We start from the raw sequence: 19,478 nt of genomic DNA on the forward strand, positions 1-19,478 counted from the left end.
ATGAAAATAACCCATCGATTCGTTAGATAAGACCCTTCTTCCTTCCCTGGGATTGTTTACAATCGCATTTAGGATCATTTGAAGCACCATATCAGTCCATTATATGGACGAAAGTCCTGAAATGCTTTCCTCAAAAAACAATAATTTCTTTACAACTGAAGAAAGAAAGACATGAACATCTTGGATGACAAGAGTAAATTATTTGTAAATTGTTGTTCTGGATGTGGACTTCTCCTTTAAGTGCCTCATTTATCTTTAGATGTTATATGGTCCCTGGAGCACAGGTTTTGTCAGCTGGCAATTTTCAATGCACATTTAACCCTCTACGGTACGCAATATGATATCAATGAGGAAAACAAAAATTTGTGATGTTTCTCCTGCTTAAAATTGGACACTATAACAATATCAATAAACATTTTTATTATTTTTTTATTTATTAATTTTTTAAAAGTTTGTTGCCTCAAGGCAACATTGTACCACAACGGACAAAATTAAAAATTTGATATTTTCATGCAGAAAAAAAATAATCAATTTATTTAAAACATCAATTTCTTTAATCAAACATTTGAACAAACAGGTTTGTCACACTTTTGATGTTTTGCACATCTCATTTAACAAAAAGTAAGATTTCATTCCCACATGTTGCTTTCAGGCAACACTTTACCATTGTGGATCACAAGTATAACCAAACTATCATATCTGTTATACCAAAACATTATAATTAGAGTTGTTTCAAAGTAAAAAAAAAAAATAATTGTCATAACCTTATGCTAATATGTAACTTATCCTTACAAGCATGCGCATACACACACAAGCATATGCATGTAAAATCTCCTTCCTCACTAATGACTCCTCACTGCTTGTGAAAGCTGAAGAAGCACTTCCTCTCAACAGAATATGTGCAGATATTGTATATGAATTACAGTACTTATAAATATATTGCAATATCATGCAAAAATGCAGATACATTTAGATAATTCTAACTTTTTTCTTACAAATATCATATACACGTATGAGGCAACATGCAGTTTTTTGTAATTTATTATGATATATTTGATGATATATTATGAAAAGTTTTTGAAAATACTTCTTTACTAACCAGTGAAGGTGATTCAGTTTTTTTTTGTTGGCAATTATATGAATGAAAATTGATGAAAAATGCATCTTTCTCTGGACAAAATATGGAGTCATGTGACATGCGCACATTTTACGTTTAATTTTGCGTTCCCAGAACGTCCCCATAACGATGTGGAGTTCATTAAAGGTTTGGGGGACGTTATTTGGAGGACCTTCACAGAACATTCAGGACGTTCTTGGGACGTTTAGAGGACCATATTTTATTTGGAAATGTGACGTTCCCCAAACCTTGTCAGAACGTCCGCGCTGGTGTCAAGGACGTCACCTAGTAACGTTCCCAGGACATTCCGAGACGGTCATGATGTGGAGTTCTTTAAAGGTTTGGGGGACATTATTTGGAGGACGTTCACAGAACATTCATGACATTCTTGGGACGTTTAGAGGACCATATTTTATTTGGAAATGTGACGTTCCCAAAACGTTCTTAGAACGTCCACGCTGGTGTCAAGGACGTCACCTATTAACGTTCCCAGGACGTTCCGAGATGGTCATGATGTGGAGTTCTTTAAAGGGTTAGGGGATGTTATTTGGAGGACATTCACAGAACATTCAGGACATTAATGGTTCGGATCTATATTTTATAACTTGAGCCAATGAAAAATAAATAATTTGCACTAAACAATATTTCTATGAAAACTGTTTTATTAAACCTGGCATGAGAGTTTATTTTTCTTGTTGAAGAAAGTCAATTAATTTAAATTCTAGTTTTGATCTAAATAAAAAAGATATAGATTTAATCAAAACAAAATTTCCCATTTAAGAAATAAGATTATAAATTATTTAGAATTACTGCAACTGACATCCAGTCACAGATGAAATCAACTGAAATAAAAGACATTACATTTCTTAAGATCTCAGCAGAGGAGGATTAAACAACTCCACAAACAGTTTGACTTTATTTGTCATGCAGAAGTTCGTATTGGGAATTAACAGAGGTTTATTTTCACTGTTTTAGTGAATTCCATTTGAAGGTTACCATTTTGGTGAATAGTGTTTGCTTTAGTTGGTCACTTGGTTGTTGACATTATTCCACGGTTGTATATATATAATTTTTTTTTGCTGCTGCAATTCTTTGTTGAGAAAGCACATTATGATAGCAGAGTAAACCAAGATAAAATGCAATCAGGGAGAATTGGCCTCTTGATGCTGGATGAGATCAGCGTTTAAGGCCAGTGCATGACTACATTCTTATTAATAACCCGCCAACACTACCTGATCATGTTTTCTTTTGGCTTTTTTACCATAACAAATGTGTTTTGCAAACACAGAGTTACAGCGACCAAAGAAAAGCTAAGCTTAAAAAAGTCAAGGGTCAAGAGCTCAACTAAAGCACACACTGACCACATTAATGGTGTTTAATCCTCCTCTGCTGAGATCTTGAGAGATTTAATCTTTTATTTCAGTTGATTTTATCTAAGGCTGTGACTGGATGTCAGTTGTAGTAATTATAAATTGTTTTAATAAATTATTTCTTAAATGGGAATTTTTGTTTTGATTAAATCTATATCTTTTTGTTTAGATCAAAACTAGAATTTAAATTAATTGACAAGAAAAATATACTTTCGTGCCAGGTTTTATAAAATCATTTTCATAGAAATTTTGTTTAGTGCAAATTATTTATTTTTCATTGGCTCAAGTTATAAAATATAGATGTGAACCATTACCCTACATTTTTTTAATTGGATGAATGAAAAAAAAATTTTCAATCAAATTTTTTTTCACTGGATAAATGAAAACATTTTTTTCAGTGTGTTAACGTCCTAAATGTCCTCTTTGTAACGTTGTTATATGACCACAGAATAACCAATATTGAATCTCCTAAAGTGGTATTGTGAACGTTATTATATGACTAAAACAGGACCATGTGAGCACGTTCTGTTAATGTCCCAAATGTCATCTTTGTAACGTTCTTATGTGACCAAAAAACAACCAAAATGGAACGTCCCCCTAGTATAACAAACATTGAGTACCAGCACTTTCGTAACCAAAAGAGGACGTTTTAGGAACGTCTTCTCCTACGTGGGTATAGCCTGACTTTCAGTCCACAAAGCTGGCCAGAAGTTCTCATCTCTCTCATCATCTAAAACAAGAAGTTATTGTATTCGGTTTATTGCTGTACACAGACACACACAGTAACTAACTTTGTGTGAAGTTAGTTGTTTGTTGAGAAATTGTTGAGAAAGCCAGCATACTGTTATACTATTTAAACAACAACTTATTCTTCTGAGACACAGAATTTTACTCTAGAGAGACTTTTGACCTGATTGTAGCATATTTGATTGTGACCATGTCAGATAATGACTGATGGCAAGAGGCCAGTGTGAAAGATGCTCAGGACAGATAACTAATCTGTCACAGACCCGATTGCGTTATGCTTCAGGAAAGTTAATCACAGGGTCATCCTTAGGGCGGTGCAGCTGGTGTGGTCGGACCAGCTCAGTGCTTGAGGGAAACCTGCGATTGCAAATAGACCGAGAGTAACAAAGGAACACTATCATTTATGAATTGACTACCCCAAAGGTGATCGCAAACAGACCGTGTGAAAGTTCTGTCACAAAACAATGCCATGTCGTAATTTTATAAGTGGTATATGGAAATCCTTGACCTTTCTATTGTGTATACAGTATATACCTGCGTATCAGGGAAACTACACCACTGGTCCAGTTTGCAAATGAATCAATGAAAATCAGCCTGTTCATATATCAGACACTGCTATCTTGATTTCTACAGTTCAAAATAAAGAGGAGTGGCGGTTGTAGGAAATGTAATGGGGTAAAAAGTCTAAAATGCTTTGAAATGTAGTAAAGTAAAAGTTTCTCAAAATATAAATATTCTGATACAGTACAGTGTAAATGAATGTACAGTAACTAAGTAAAAATAATTAATCTCTGCACATTTATGCAAACACCTGTTGTTGTGCTAAAAAAGTCTACATCATGCAATGAATCTTCTTGTATGTAAACCATTTTTACACATTGCTTGTTATACATGATAAACATAAACTCCAGTGTTTTGAGCGCTATTGATTGTGTAACAGAAGCTAACTGACAAGGATTGTAGTCGATTTCAGTCTTTTCAGACTTTATTGAACATGATGGAAATACATATTTACATACTTTTACTTGTAATGATGTATGGCTTCCCAAGTGAGTGTGTTGTAAAAACATCACATGTTCCCTCTAACGAGCATCCGAACTCTACATGAATGAAACTCCTGCTTAAAAACCCTCTGTGCACATATTACCCCCATCTGGTGACAGCCCAAAATATATTTACATTAACACAGTGCTAGAAAATGGAAGTGCAACTAACTAACATGAACACGTCTGATTGGTCATTGCGTTTGGTGTTTAACAAGCAAGTCTGTGATTGGCTACAGTGCTTAACACAAGTTAAACATATCATACTCTTGAGATAGGAGCGAAATTGTGGCAGCATCCAAAATCACATCCTCTTTTGGTTAGATACTTTTTTTTCTACTAAACTACTATATAGTAGAAAAGTATGTGATTTTGGATGCAGCCAGATGCTCCTTCTTATCAAGGTAAATGTTTTAACATTATCAATCATTTCGGTCACCGTGCCTCACTTCTGATCACCAGAAAGAACTGAAATTCAGTTGTATATAAATATCTCTGTTTCCACATACAGGCCTGAAATACAAATCTCACATCTATGAAGAAGAGAAGCAGAAAACAGCCTGTAAAATGAGTGTGTATGAGGAGAAAGAGCAGGAGACTCCTGTTCACACTCAGAGAGCAGCATCTCCAGGATCCAGCTGTGTGTCTATGAAGAGTAACAACTCCATGCATCATCCCCCTGATCTCAGTGATGTTCACACTCAGAGAGCAGCATCTAAAGGATTCAGCTGTGTGTCTATGAACAGTAACAACTCCATGCATCATCCCCCTGATCTCAGTGATGTTCACACTCAGAGAGCAGCATCTAAAGGATTCAGCTGTGTGTCTATGAAGAGTAACCACTCCATGCATCATCCCCCTGATCTCAGTGATGGACGTGCTGTGACCTCTGGCTCTGTGTGAGTATCAAGACTAGGGCTGGGTGATAAAACGGTTTGTGCATTCATATTATATGTATTTAGACTACTGTTTTTCATACAAATACCTAGAAACAATACAGTTACATTTTTACCATGGTATGCTGCAAACTGCGATTTTTTTTTATCTATTAAGATATTGCTTTTAAGGAAAATTACTGGGAAGGTGTAAAGACTAAAGGAAACTTTAGCTAAAGGAAAAAATATCAGATACATGAAGAAATAATAAAATAAAATAAAATAAAAAATTAAGAAAAGAAAAAAGGGAAACCTTTATCGACTCCATATTGTGATGTAATACAAAAAATAGCATTTAATAATAATAATAGTAAAAATGATAATAATAATTTGCAAACATTGCAGTACTAATATTTATGGATGTAAATTTCTTTGCTTTCAAATGTTAAACAATAAAGCGTTTATTTTGGCAAAAAAACCTAGGAGAACTTAAAGCTTGAATGCATCTGAAATAGCTGCTCTGTTCACACATCACATACAGCAGAAATCAGCAATTAACATTGTTACTTCAGTATTCGTGATTTTGATCAGGCATAGATTAACTTGAAAAATAGCCAAACATAGTAGTGGACATATTTGTAGCTTATCTCCATTGATTATCATTTGACAGCATGAGGACTCACTTCTGGCACAGTGTGACCCAGCCAGATTCCAGATCTGCTCCTCTGTATGTCGAGGACAAACACTTGCCTGAAGCCACCTCTCCCTTCCTCTGGTATCTTGTAACAGAGAAACTAAAAGACTCAGAGTTTCTCCCTCAATGTTGAAGGCCTAAAACTCTTACTAGACTGGTTCTCTTTCACAAAATGGAGAAAAGATGTACTTTTTCACTGTTAGAATATGAGAAAACATTATGATGTATTTTCTGGTGGTGTAGCATGTGCGGAAGAGTGGAAGATCCTTTACTGAGAAAAGTCAAAAGTGAGGGGCATCATAGGTGCGAGGGCAAGACAACCTGTCACTCAAAGCTTGATATCAGCAATAACATGCCACAACAATCTAATTTATTCCATCTAATTCAATAAATTATGTAAAAATATAGGCTATATGTAAGAATTATAAGTACATATAGATATAATAAAGTTAATAAATCAGAAATAAATAAAATGTAATTAGAGCAAAATAAAATACTGTAAATAGTAATAGTAAACTATAAAAATAATTATACTATTAAAAATAGAAATGTATAAATATAGCTGCAAGCAGCCACACGGGGCCAAGCCCTTTTCAAGGTTTCAATGAGTTCAAAAAGCAGATAAAAATGTAGATACTTTTTAGTTATGAATTGTTTTATCGTTCTTTATTTTCTGTAGCTTCCAAGTGCACCAAGTTTCATTTCGATTGTTTAGAGTTTGGCCAAAGTTTGACCAATTTTTGTCGAACTCATTAAGTTCACATCATTACTTTTGAACTAAGATGAATATAAAAAATCTGTTCAGTCATTTCTGTGCGGCTCAGTCCAAAGATCACTTGAGCCAATTTTCATAAAAATTGGACAAACATTGAAGGCGGAGTATTGAAAAAAAATACTCTACTTTTTAAACTAAACTATTGAATGTGATCAGCTGGAGGAAAGTAATCACGTATACTACATTTAATTTTCTGGATCAAAGGGTTCAAACGTTATAATTATTTGAATAGTTGGTCCTAGGGACCCCAAATTTGGTCAGGTCACTATACATGACAATCTCTACAAGTGTGTCTGATTTCATCATTTACCAACTTAGGGTCCATAGTGCTGCCATGGACTCCCAGTGGGGAAGAATAATAATTATAAAAAAAAAAAACAGAACCAGCAGATACAATAGGGGCTACAGCCCCTTCTGGACCTGGCTCCTAATTCATGGAAATGACTAGTTTTCCTAATTATTTCCACAAATTATTATTTTTTTCTATTTTTAATAGTATAATTTCCCTGGGTCTTGCTGTGTAACAAGTTCACTGACCTACGCCACTCTAGTTAAGATACACACTCCAATATTTAACTCAAATTTAATAAAAAAAAAAAAAGTACTTGCATTAAAGGGTCATGAAACCCCCATTTCAGCACTGGTTAATTCTCACCACAGTTTAAAAAAAATGCTTCAAAAGTGGGCATGGTGCGCTGCGAAGTGGAGGGGGAAGAGGGGAGAGAGTCAGCTTCGGGTTCAGACAGTTTCATTTCGCTTCCATTGAGTTAACAACACAAATAAATGTATAGCCATTTGCACTCTGCAAAAAAAACCCATATATTTGAACATGCTGTTGCACCTCCATTAACCTTTCAAGACTTATTTTGCTGCGTTTATAATCCTTTTGATGGGTTGTGTCAAGGAGTTGTAAAAACCGCTATTACACTCACTTTATGAAGGAATCGCGTTTGTGCCAAACTCTTACGAAGTAAACACAAACAAACTGTCTCCTTCGTCTCCTACGTTTCTCTGTTAATATATGCAAACTTACAGTCTGAAGCGTCTGTCATAGCAAATCAACACATGCTGTCTTGAATAATTAGGCTCCTAAATAAATAGGTTAATAATTATCCTAAATAAATAGGATAAAAACACGCAGGCTCATGAATAATTGAGACACAGACACATCGTCAGTGTACAAACTGTGATGTCAGCACAATGTAGTTTTTAAACCCAGAAGATGAAAACAGCGCAAAAAAGTTGCCAAAAAAAATTGCACACATTTTTCCATACTATGGGAGTCAGTGACTATCTGTGGTCGTCAACAGTTTGAGGTCAGTGGTTACAATCATTTATCAAAATATATCTTTTTATTTGTGCTTTCTCTATTGAAGTAACAAGTCTATAGAAACGGCGTGGCTTTCCTGAGTGGAATAGCTTCATGTGATGTTGTTTCACGAGCTGTTTTATTGACGTCTTTCTGCAGTTAAAACGTGATTACAATATGCATGATACGTTTCAGCAAGTTGAATCTTTCAGCATGCCTTTTGTTGGTCATTCATATTTATTTTGTACTATAACTAGTAAAGCATGAGAGATGATCAGTTCAGGTGTGTCGAGTCTTTCTACTTGAACAGATATGTAGCTATAACAATCTCCAGATTGATAGAAATTGCAATGATCATATCAAAGTAACAAGACACATGGCTTATTGTAATTATTGGATGGGAGGCATGCAAAAAATAATGTTAAGTGATGGAAAGTAATATTTATTATATTTTTAAAACTATTAGATTCATCTGGGCCTGAATCCTTGAATGGTGATCCCTCAGGTGCTGTAACATTTTAGATGTGTTCACTGTTTTAGCTGTCACTTTTCATCTGCATTTTTTTGCATACTGGATCATTTTAGCTAAAATGCTGCCAAATGGCTTAATTTGCATCTTCAGTGAAAGCTAGGGAGATTTCGCTGTGTTTTCATTTTGAGAGTTTCACATGCAGGGCTCTCAAGTCTCACGCATTCACCGTGAGACACACGCATTTCAACCAGTTCACACGCTCTCACGCCACACCTTGTATTTCTCACGCTAAAAAGTAAGGGATAACTTATATATACTGTTATATACCGCTATATACTGTTAATGGACGAGGCGCAGGCTTGCAGGGGGAGTTCATAGCTGTCTTGACAGTTAAATGCCACCTACCAGCAAATATCTGAAATTAGAATTGTTTGTTTTCGACTAAATTACGTGATACCGCTTCAGTCACGTTCGTCACTCGGCAACATGGACGCGCACACACGGGACGAGGCGGTGGAATCGTCGATCGCAGGGCTGCCGCTTTCTCTCGCAGTTGAAGCGGTGGTCGCGTTGCGGTCACGGAGCGGACGTTGTGTTTGTATTTACAACAAAGTAAATACAGTAGGTAACCCATTCTTCTGTTTCCCCCCCTTCATTTTACGATTCCTGAACGAAATCACTTGCCTGTGATCAAAGATAGTGAGAGCTGATGTTGGGGAATATAGCCAAATTCATGCAAAATTATTAGCTCTCCAACAGCTTTAACTAAGTTTTGGCTACTGGAAACTAAGGAAAGGACTGGATAATTGGTAAATCTGATAAAAACAGACAAATTATCTAAATTGATTACTTTTCTAAATTTCTAACTAATGTTTTCAGCTGTTAATCCTTTTGAAAGTTAACCTTAACCTTACAGTAGCACTCAACACTGATTACTGTCAGACTTACCTTCATCGCTTGACTTAAGATTATAATAATAATTACATTTTAAAGCACAACCACCACAAAATCAGACTTTAGCACCTAGGTTAGGTTAAATACAGATTTAAAATCAGAAGATATAGTTTAGTAGCTATGATACCATTTTTATAATCAGATCCTTGCAGTTAATCGTAAAAAAAAAGCATATACATAAACCCAAATATGTAAATAAATCAGTTATTGCATAAGCATGTGTATTTTGTGTCCTAAACTTCTGAAACGTTTTGTCTCATGTTTTAGAGCAGTCAATGCAATTTGGGAAAGAAATTAATCAAATCAGTGTGAAAATATTCAGATGTAACCCCTTTGTGATTTTCATAAGTAACTGTAATTTAACTATACATTGTTTCTCAGCAACTGTAACCGATAAGTTAAAATTAATTTGTAATTAAATGATGTAATTCCATTACATGTAACTAGTTAGTAGTTAAGTTTGAGCCCCAGCCACTGTCATCAAGGCTTTGTGCTTTTTGTGTCATATGTGCTTTCTCTCTCTCATACACACACACAGCTTGACATACTCAGGGAAAGTTCTGCAATACTGTATGTTTAGGCCTGGAGTATGTACTTTGAGAACTGCTGTTTATTGGCTCATTTGGGGTGAAATTTTCATTTGATTTTTGATACGTTTGTATTTTTGAAACATATTTTATTTTTTTATGAATTTGACTTTAATTAAACTTACCAGTTGTTATAGTTTTTATTTTGTGGTGGTCAATTATGACCAATAAATAAAATTTAACTTCTAGCAAAAACTGGAGAGAATTGCGTGGGGCCGAGGGGCTCCTCTCCTAACAGATAAAATCTCACTCCAAACTTTTTCTAAAACTTGAGAGCCCTGCACATGTGCTTTTTGTAGACCAGTGAACTCAGCTAGTAACAGTATCGCAGAGCATCCAGACTGAAGCCAAAGTAGTTGATCCCGATCTGATGGACTAATTTTCATGTGTTTCCTAGGTTTCAACCATAGCTTAGCAAGACCTGTTCACACCAGTGTGTATGTTAATTTATAGGAGCAGACTGATAATTTGCTGAAAAACAATGTTTCTCTCTCTTTTTATCTCTTTATATGTTTTAGTAACATCAGCTGGAAGAGAAGGAGAGCAGCTTCTCCACTGCAGCCCCCTGATCTCAGTGATGAATCAGTGCCCTTTGATCCTGTGTGAGTATTTTCATGTAAAGTAAGACATTCAACACAAATACACAGACTGTACACAAAAATAATAAGAGAGAAATGGACATTTTTATTTTATTTCTGCAATAAATTTATAATAAACTATATAATATAATAAAAGTAATATAAAATAATATAATATAAATAATATTACATAAATAATAGTATATATGTAACATTTATATAATAAAATAAATACTGTAATATTAATAAATTGCCATTTACTTTCTATATAATAATTATGACTGAATTGTATACAAACATTTAAATTGCACACGTTTTTCCATGCTATGGAAGTCAGTGACTAGCGTCAACAGTTTGTGGTCAGTGGTTACAATCATTCATCAAATTATATATTTTTATTTGTGCTTTCTCTATTGAAGTAACAAGTATCTATAGACATGGAGTGGCTTTCCTGAGTGGAATAGCTTTGTGACATGTTTCACAAGCTGTTTTATTGATGTCTTTCTGCAATTGAAACATGATTACAATATGCATGATACATTTCAGTAAGTTGAAGCTTTCAGCATGTTCTTTTGTTGTTCATTCATATTTATTTTGTACTATAACAAGAAGTAAAGCATGAATGATCAGTTCAGGTGTGCTGATTCTTTCTACTTGAACAGATTTGTGGCTATAACGATTGATAGAAATTGCAATGATCTTGTTCATATCAAAATAACAAGTCACATAGCTTATTGTAATTATTGGATGGGAGGCGTGCCAAAAATAATGTTAAGTAATATTTATTATATTTGTAAAACTATTAGCTTCATCTGGACCCGAATCTGTGGATGGTGATTCCTCAGGTGCTGTAACATTTTAGTTGTGTTCACTGTTTTAGCTGTCACTTTTCATCTGCATTTTTTGCATACTGGATCATTTTAGCTAAAATGCTCCCATATGGCTTAATTTGCATCTTCAGCAGAGATGGGACCAAGTCATTCCTTTCAAGTCACAAGCAAGTCTCGAGTCAAATCCCAAGTCCTCAAAGAGTTAAAGTTAATGAGATAATTAAGTGACTAATTAAGTGATGATTGTGCATTAGTGATGAACACCTGCTGTTAACAAGCAGCATCACTGAAGAAAAGACAAACACAAGAACTACAACTGACATCAGACACAGCCTTGGATAAAATCAACTGAAAAAACAAAACAAAAAGAGCTGAGACTGACTTTATTTTATGTCTGCAGAATCTCTTATTGAGAATTAAAAGAAACAAAGAAAGAAAGAACACGATGCCACCATAATTGTGGTCAAGGTGTGCTTTAGTTTGTCTCTTGACCCTTTGAGTAATTTAATGTAATTTGCTTCTAAGCAATTGCAATGTTGTTTTACAGCAAACATTTGTGCGTTACTGAATCAAAAGCTTGCAATAGCAGATTATCTTACACTCTCTACTTATAACTAATTTGGATGAATGTCATGAATTGGTGTCTCTATTTGATTTATTTGACTGCCATTCAGCTTTTGCACAACTGCAAAAAAAAAACCCTATAACGTTTCAATATGAAAAGAAAGAAGTATGTTGGTTCAGGTTTTTAGGCATGAACATTTAGCATACGATCCTCAACAGTGGTGATAATAATTATTCATACTGCAGTACATGAGGAGAGTTTATCCTATGTTGTATACCCAGCATGCATTGCAACATGAAGTGGTTTGTTGATTGTCACCATTGTTGAGATTCATATGCTGGTTCTTCATGTCTGTGTGTGTCTAAATCGTGCAGATGTTCAGATTTGTATATGCATTACAGATTTAAAAATTATTCCACTGTAGCTGTTAGAAAAAACATTCTACTTCCATGCTGCAAAACCTAAACATATAAACGAGGAAGAAAAAAGTTAATTCTGATGCAGTTCATGATGACTTCACTGTCATATTAAAACAGCTAGTGACTGCTCACTTTGCTGTTCTGATAGCACTGCTTCACAACAACACATGCATCAATATAAAAAAGAGATCTAACGTAGCAGACCAAGGGTCAAGAGCACAACTAAAGCACACACTGATCTCCATGATGGTGGCATCATTTTAACCAATAAACATCAACATCTGATCTTCTGTAATTTTCAGTAATAGCAGGTGTTCATCACTAATGCACAATCATCACTTAATTAGTCACTTAATTATCTCATTAACTTTAACTCTTTGAGGACTTGGGATTTGACTCGAGACTTGCTTGTGACTTGAAAGGAATGACTTGGTCCCATCTCTGATCTTCAGTGAAAGCTATGGAGATTGCGTTGTTCCGCTGTGTTTTCATCAAGACCTGTTCACATCCTTGTGTGTTAATTTATAGGAGCAGACTGATAATTTGCTCTTTTTTATCTCTTTATATGTTTTAGTACCATCAGCAGGAAGAGAAAGAGAGCAGCTTCTCCACTGCAGCCCCCTGATCTCAGTGATGAATCAGAGCCCTTTGATCCTGTGTGAGTATATTCATGTAGTTTAAGACATTCAACACAAATACACAGACTGTACACAAAAATAACAAGAGAGAAATGGATATTTTTATTTTATTTCTGCAATAAAGTTTTTTTGGACAAAAAAGGTGTTCCTTTTTTATAATACATTTATATATAATACATTTTTTTAATATAACACCAAAGTAAAAATGATGATATAAGAAAAGAAAACTGAAAAGAAAAAAATCAGTAGGCTTAATACAGGGGTGTCCAAAGTCTGGCCCGTGGATGGACTTTAAACGGCCCGCAGCTTGTTTACTGAAATGTATTATATGTGGCCTGCCAAACATAATTTTCAGAATATGCAGATTCACAATGTCAACACAAGATGACAGCACTAGATATTTGACCAGATGTAGGCTACATCATGTAACAGTAAAATGCAGAGATAACAATTTGATACCATATGCACTGCCATTTCTTTACTGTGCAAGAATTCTTAAAAGCACCAAAAGCGGGAGAGCGCAACTTGTGAACCGCGCCAGCGCCGCACGGTCTATGATTAACTCTGCATTAAGACAGCGCAGCATGTTCACAACAAATATGTTTACTCTTTAAGTGATCTCGATCACCCGACCACTAAACAGCACTGAGATTCCGTGAGAAGTTTGGAGCAGAGGTCTTTGATGCAAACCACGGATGCAGTTAGAATTCTAGAATTCTAGAACAATGCAATTAGAATTATTTTCAACACACAAATCACCTACACTTACAATGGATTTACTGTAGTAACACAAACTGTGGTATTGTGGCAGAAAAGTAGGATGATAATTTATATTACATTATTAATATGGACAAATACACAGCCAGTCAAAAATTTTGAGCAGTCAGATTTATTTATTTATTCATTTATTTTTTAAGAGCTCTTCTGCTCACCAAGCCTGCATTTATTTGATCCAAAATACAGCAAAAGCAGTAATATTGTGAAATATTTTTACTATTTAAAATAACTGCTTTCTATTTGAATATATTTTAAAATTATTCCTGTAATTTATTCCTGTGATCAAAGCTACATTTTCAGCATCATTACTCCAGTCTTCAGTGCCACATGATCCTTCAGAAATCATTCTAATATGCTGATATGCTGTTCAATAAACATGTTTGATATTATTATTATTATTATTATTATTATTAGCAATATTTAAAACAGTTGAGTACATTTTTTCAGGATTCTTTGATGAATAGAAAGATACAAAGATCAGCATTTATCTGAAATAAAAAGCTTTTGTAACATTATACATTATACTATTCAAAAGTGTGGAGTCAGTATAATTTTTTGTTTGTTTTGGGAAAGACATTATAGAAATTAATGCTTTTATTTAGCAAGGATTGCTTTAAATTGATCAAAAGTGATGATAAAGACATTTCAAATGTTACAAAAGATGTCAACTGCAGATAAATGCTTTTCTTCTGAATTTCTATTCATTAAAGAAACCTGAAAAAATTCTACTCAGCTGTTTTCAATGAAACAATAATAATGTTTTTTGAGCAGCAAATCAGAATATTAGATTAATTTCTGAAGCATCATGGAGTAATGGAGTAATGATGCCAAAAATTAAGCTTTGAAATCACATAAATAAATTACATTTTAAAATATAGGAAAATAGAAAACAGTAATAGTAAAAATAGTTCTACATTTTACTGTTTTTGCTGTACTTTGGATCAAATAAATGCAGGCTTGGTGAGCAAAAGAGACTTCTTCATTAAAAATCTTACTGTTCAAAAACTTTTGACCGGTAGTGTATAGGCCAATTGAATGTAATGTAACGGAGTAGTGGAAAGGCATCCGGGCCCCCAGTGTGTCCAGGTCATCAAATCTGGCCCTCCTTAAAAAAGGATTGGACACACTGGCTTAATACATAATATAAATATAATATGAATACACATATGAATGTAGGCGCACTTGCCCACAAGGCTATCGGTGCCCACAAACACATCTTGCTAAATGTGGTTGTGGTATGATTTCAAGTAAGATAATTTAAATATTTTCTCTGTTTTTATAAAGGTCCTTTCTGTTTGTTTCTCTCTGCTCTGCTTAATATATTTTCAGTAGTGGGAGAGTTGACCAGATCAGATATGTGTCCTGTCAGAGAGTCAAAGACCAGCACAAAATCAGCATGAAGAGCAAGTATGAGAGCTTATTTGAGGGAATCAAACTACAAGAGAATCAAACCCTCCTGAACAGGATTTACACACAGCTGTACATCATAGAGGGAGAGAGTGAAGGAGTGAATGAAGAACATGAGGTGCTACAGATGGAGAAAAGTTACAGGACACTCCAAGACACTCCAATCAACTGCAATGACATCTTTAATCTGTTACCTGAACCAGGATGTGAGGAGAACAAAACAGAGAGTAAAGACAAAATAAAGACTGTTCTCACTAAAGGCATCGCTGGATTTGGAAAAACCGTCTCTGTGCAGAAGTTCATTCTGGACTGGGCAGAGGGAAAAGCCAATCAGGATGTGGATTTCATGTTTGTGCTTCCATTTCGAGAGCTGAACTTAATTAAAGATCATCAGTACAGTCTTCACAGACTTCTGCTTGACTTTCATCCTGAACTTCAAGATCTGGACTCATGGATTTATGATAAATGTAAAGTTGTGTTCATCTTTGATGGTCTGGATGAAAGCAGAATTACACTGCTGCTTTCAGACAGTAAGAAAGTTTCTGATGTGACTGAGATTTCATCAGTCATTGTGTTGATGTCAAACCTCATGAAAGGAGATCTGTTTCCCTCTGCTCTCATCTGGATCACCACCAGACCAGCAGCAGCCAGTCAGATCCCCTCTAACTACATCAACCGTGTGACAGAAATTCAGGGATTTAATGACCCTCAGAAGGAGGAATATTTCAGGAAGAGAATCAGTCATGAGCATCAAGCCAGCAGAATCATCTCACACATCAGAAGAGCAAGAAGCCTCCACATCATGTGCCACATACCCGTCTTCTGCTGGATCTCAGCCACTGTGCTTCAAAACATCCTGAAACAAAATCTCAGTGCAGAAATCCCTCAAACTCTGACTGAAATGTACATCTACTTCCTGCTCATTCAAACAAATATGAGGAACCAGAAGTATGAAGAGAGATATCGAGGAGAACTCCTGCAGTCCAACAGAGAAGTGATTGTGAAACTTGCTAAACTGGCTTTCAGTCAGCTGATGAAGGGGAATGTGATGTTTTATGAGGAGGACCTGAAAGAGAGCGGCATAGACGTCACTGATGCCTCAGTGTATTCTGGGATTTGCACTGAGATCTTTAAGGAGGAGTCAGTGATTTATCACAGGAAGGTTTACAGTTTTGTACATCTGAGCTTTCAGGAGTTTTTTGCAGCACTGTATGTGTTTTACTGCTATTTACACAAGAACAGTGAGGTTTTGAAAATGTTCCTGACAGGAAAGTTCAGAAATCAGTGTGAGACTGTTCCCCTGAATTCAGTTCTGAAGGGAGCAATGACTAAAGCATTAAAGAGTGCAAATGGACACTTGGATATTTTCCTTCGATTTCTTCATGGCATCTCACTGGAGTCCAATCAGAGACTCTTACAGGATGTACTGATACACACAGAAAACAACCCAGAGAGCATCAAGAAAATAATCCAAAACCTCAAACGGGGTCAAAAAAACAATGTCAGTCCTGAAAGATGGATGAATCTGTCACACTGCTTGATTGAAATGAAGGATAATTCTGTTAAAGAAATGCAGGCATTTTTAAACTCTAAAACAAGCAAAAAAAATCTTTCTCTTGCTCAATGCTCAACTTTGGCAAACATAATCTTGATGTCAGAGGAGGTGCTGGATGAGTTTGACCTTAAACAGTACAACATCAAATCAAAAGAGGGTCGATGGAGACTGTTACCTGCTGTGAGGAACTGCAGAAAAGCTCTGTAAGTGTGAAAAACTGAACACAATTATATTTAACGTAAGGTTCAACACAAGTTGTGATGCAAGTTTGATGTGTTTTATTGTTTGTGTTTACAAGTGATGTTTTCATTCTCAAGCAATCAATTCTATAATTTTTTTTTTCATGCTTTTTCAACTTAACCAGTAAATATAATTCAACTCTGTGGCAGTTTTTTAGGTGATTTTAGTCAATAGAATTGGTTTATGTAATAAATTAACTCATCATATTATCAACTTCAGTCCTGGAGGGTCAGTGTCCTGCTGAGTTTAGCTCTAACCATAACCAAATACCCTCAATGCATCAATTAGTGAAAATTATAGCTAGATGTACATAATGTACTTTTAATTATGTTATGTACTGGTTTTGTTTTGTTTTTTTTGTTTGTTTGTTTGTTTTTTTTTTTTTTACCTTTTTGTCCAAAAAAGGTTCATCATCTAACAGAACTGATTTAACTCATCAGGTCATTAGTAGAGACTCCAAGACTTGAATTAAATTGTGGTGTGACTGATGAGGAAGGCATCCAAAATGAGCAATGATAGGGAATCCCCAGGAACGTTTTGAGAAGCATTGAACTAAGGAAGTCTTTCAGTCTGGTGGGTACATCAGCACACCAGCATGCCTTTTTAACTTTTTTTTTTTTTTTTTTTTTGCTGTTTTCAGTTTGTCGGACTGTAATCTCACTGATCAGCACTGTGAAATTGTGGCTTCTGCTCTACAATCATCAATCTCACCCCTGAGAGAGCTGGACCTGAGTAACAATAACCTGCAGGATTCTGGAGTGAAACTGCTCGCTGCTGGACTGAAAAGTCCAAACTGTCAACTCAACATACTGAGGTTTGTGTTTCAAACTGATTCATTTTGTGATTTTAATAATTATAGACACTCTGTCAATCAAGTTTAAGAGGAAAACATTTTAAGGAACTCTTCTGCATTTTTAACCTAAATCACAGCAGCGTCTATCTGTGAAGGACATAGACTGTCAAACATACAAAACTATTAGCCAGACATAGCAGTGGGTGTTTATTTCTGAGTCCACAGTCCGCCACACCTATTCAAACAGAGCGTTCAGATGAGGTGGGGGGTCAAAAAAATGGCAGAAAATAGCCTATTTCTTCTGAATTATGATATTTTTTTTTTTATGTAAAAACCTTGATAATATTAAAAGTGGACCTCAAAGAACATTAAAAAAACAGAGGCAGTTCATGACCCCTTTTAAAACTTTCAGACAAGGCTTTGTCACATCAAAGGTTGTCATCAAAATTTACTCTACTTTCATTTTATTAATCCTATGCACGTCCAGATGGTTTTAAATGCACACCTAATGTATGCTAATTGGTTTTTGTTGGGTCACCCCAAATAGACACAAGGTTCCCAGAAATACAAGCAGAGATTTTTTTCCCCTAATTTCCATCTTTAAGTCATTTATGTTGTAGATTAGGATTACGCGTCAGCTTCATGTTTTAAAAATGTTTTAAAGAAAATAACCTTGTTAACAGAAATCTCAAGCCAATTAATTTATTGGCATATTAGTATAAACATCTTTCAGGAAAGTCCTTAATATCATAACATAGACTTAAGCATCCCATCAGTATTTTGTTGTTTGGTGTTGTTTTGTTTTTACGATTTACTCTACACAGCAAACGCACACCATCACACACCACACATTCATGCTGCTGTTCTTAATTCCCAGAAATAAGATCTAAAGCACCTCTTAAATTAAGCACACTAACATTATTACTGTTATTGTAGATTATCTGGCTGTTTGGTGAAAGAGGAAGGTTGTGCTGCTCTGGAATCAGCTCTGAGTTCAAACCTTTCACACCTGAGAGAGCTTGATCTGAGTAACAATCGTCTGCAGGATTCAGGAGGGAAACTGCTCGCTGATGGACTGAAGAGTCCAAACTGTCTACTCAACATACTGAGGTTTGTATTTCACACTGATTTATCTTGTGATTTTTAGTAATTACAGGTGCCCTGTCAAGCAAGTTTAAGAGGGAAACATTTTAAGAAAATGTTGTTTTTTTCCCTTCATTAGCCTACTACAAATCTACCTGCTCGCTACAGTTGGATCCAAATTTTTTAGGCAGAAAGTGAAATTGTTTATATTCTGCACTGTTTTATAATATGTATATATATATTTGTGTGTATGTATATGTGTATGTATGCTGTCAGTAGATTAAAAAAATACTAATTAAATGCATTTTTTTCTGAAATTGGCCTTGATTAATTAAAACTACTTTTATATTGCAATAATCACACACCCCACATTCATACTGCTGTTCCCATTTCCCAGAAATAAGATCTAAAGCATTGTTAAATTAAGCACACTAACATTATTACTGTTGTTGTAGATTATCTGGCTGTTTGGTGAAAGAGGAAGGTTGTGCTGCTCTGGCATCAGCTCTGAGATCAAACCTTTCACACCTGAGAGAGCTTGATCTGAGTAACAATCCTCTGCAGGATTCAGGAGGGAAACTACTTGCTGCTGGACTGAAGAGTCCAAAATGTCAACTCAACATACTGAGGTTTGTGCTTCCCATTAATTT

At 35.2% G+C, this 19,478-nt stretch overlaps 1 protein-coding gene across 50 annotated transcripts in view; it reads left to right on the forward strand.

Moving 5' to 3' along the window:
- LOC127161376 (NACHT, LRR and PYD domains-containing protein 12) overlaps nt 1–19,478 on the forward strand; it is a 340,105-nt gene that overhangs the window by 193,782 nt on the left and 126,845 nt on the right. For 39 of the 50 annotated variants that reach the window (XM_051104135.1, XM_051104090.1, XM_051104094.1 and 36 more), the window contains 2 exons: nt 18,682–18,855; nt 19,284–19,457. The exons of 4 other annotated variants lie outside the window; for them this stretch is intronic. In XM_051104135.1, coding sequence (XP_050960092.1) covers nt 18,682–18,855; nt 19,284–19,457 — 348 coding nt within the window. Of the gene's footprint in view, nt 1–15,275; nt 16,916–17,592; nt 17,767–18,681; nt 18,856–19,283; nt 19,458–19,478 lie in introns of all 50 variants that reach the window. 7 more of the 50 variants (XM_051104098.1, XM_051104114.1, XM_051104100.1 and 4 more) reach the window with 5 other exon arrangements.

Source organism: Labeo rohita, unplaced genomic scaffold (genome assembly GCF_022985175.1).
Source record: "Labeo rohita strain BAU-BD-2019 unplaced genomic scaffold, IGBB_LRoh.1.0 scaffold_63, whole genome shotgun sequence".
Classification (NCBI taxonomy): domain Eukaryota; kingdom Metazoa; phylum Chordata; class Actinopteri; order Cypriniformes; family Cyprinidae; genus Labeo; species Labeo rohita.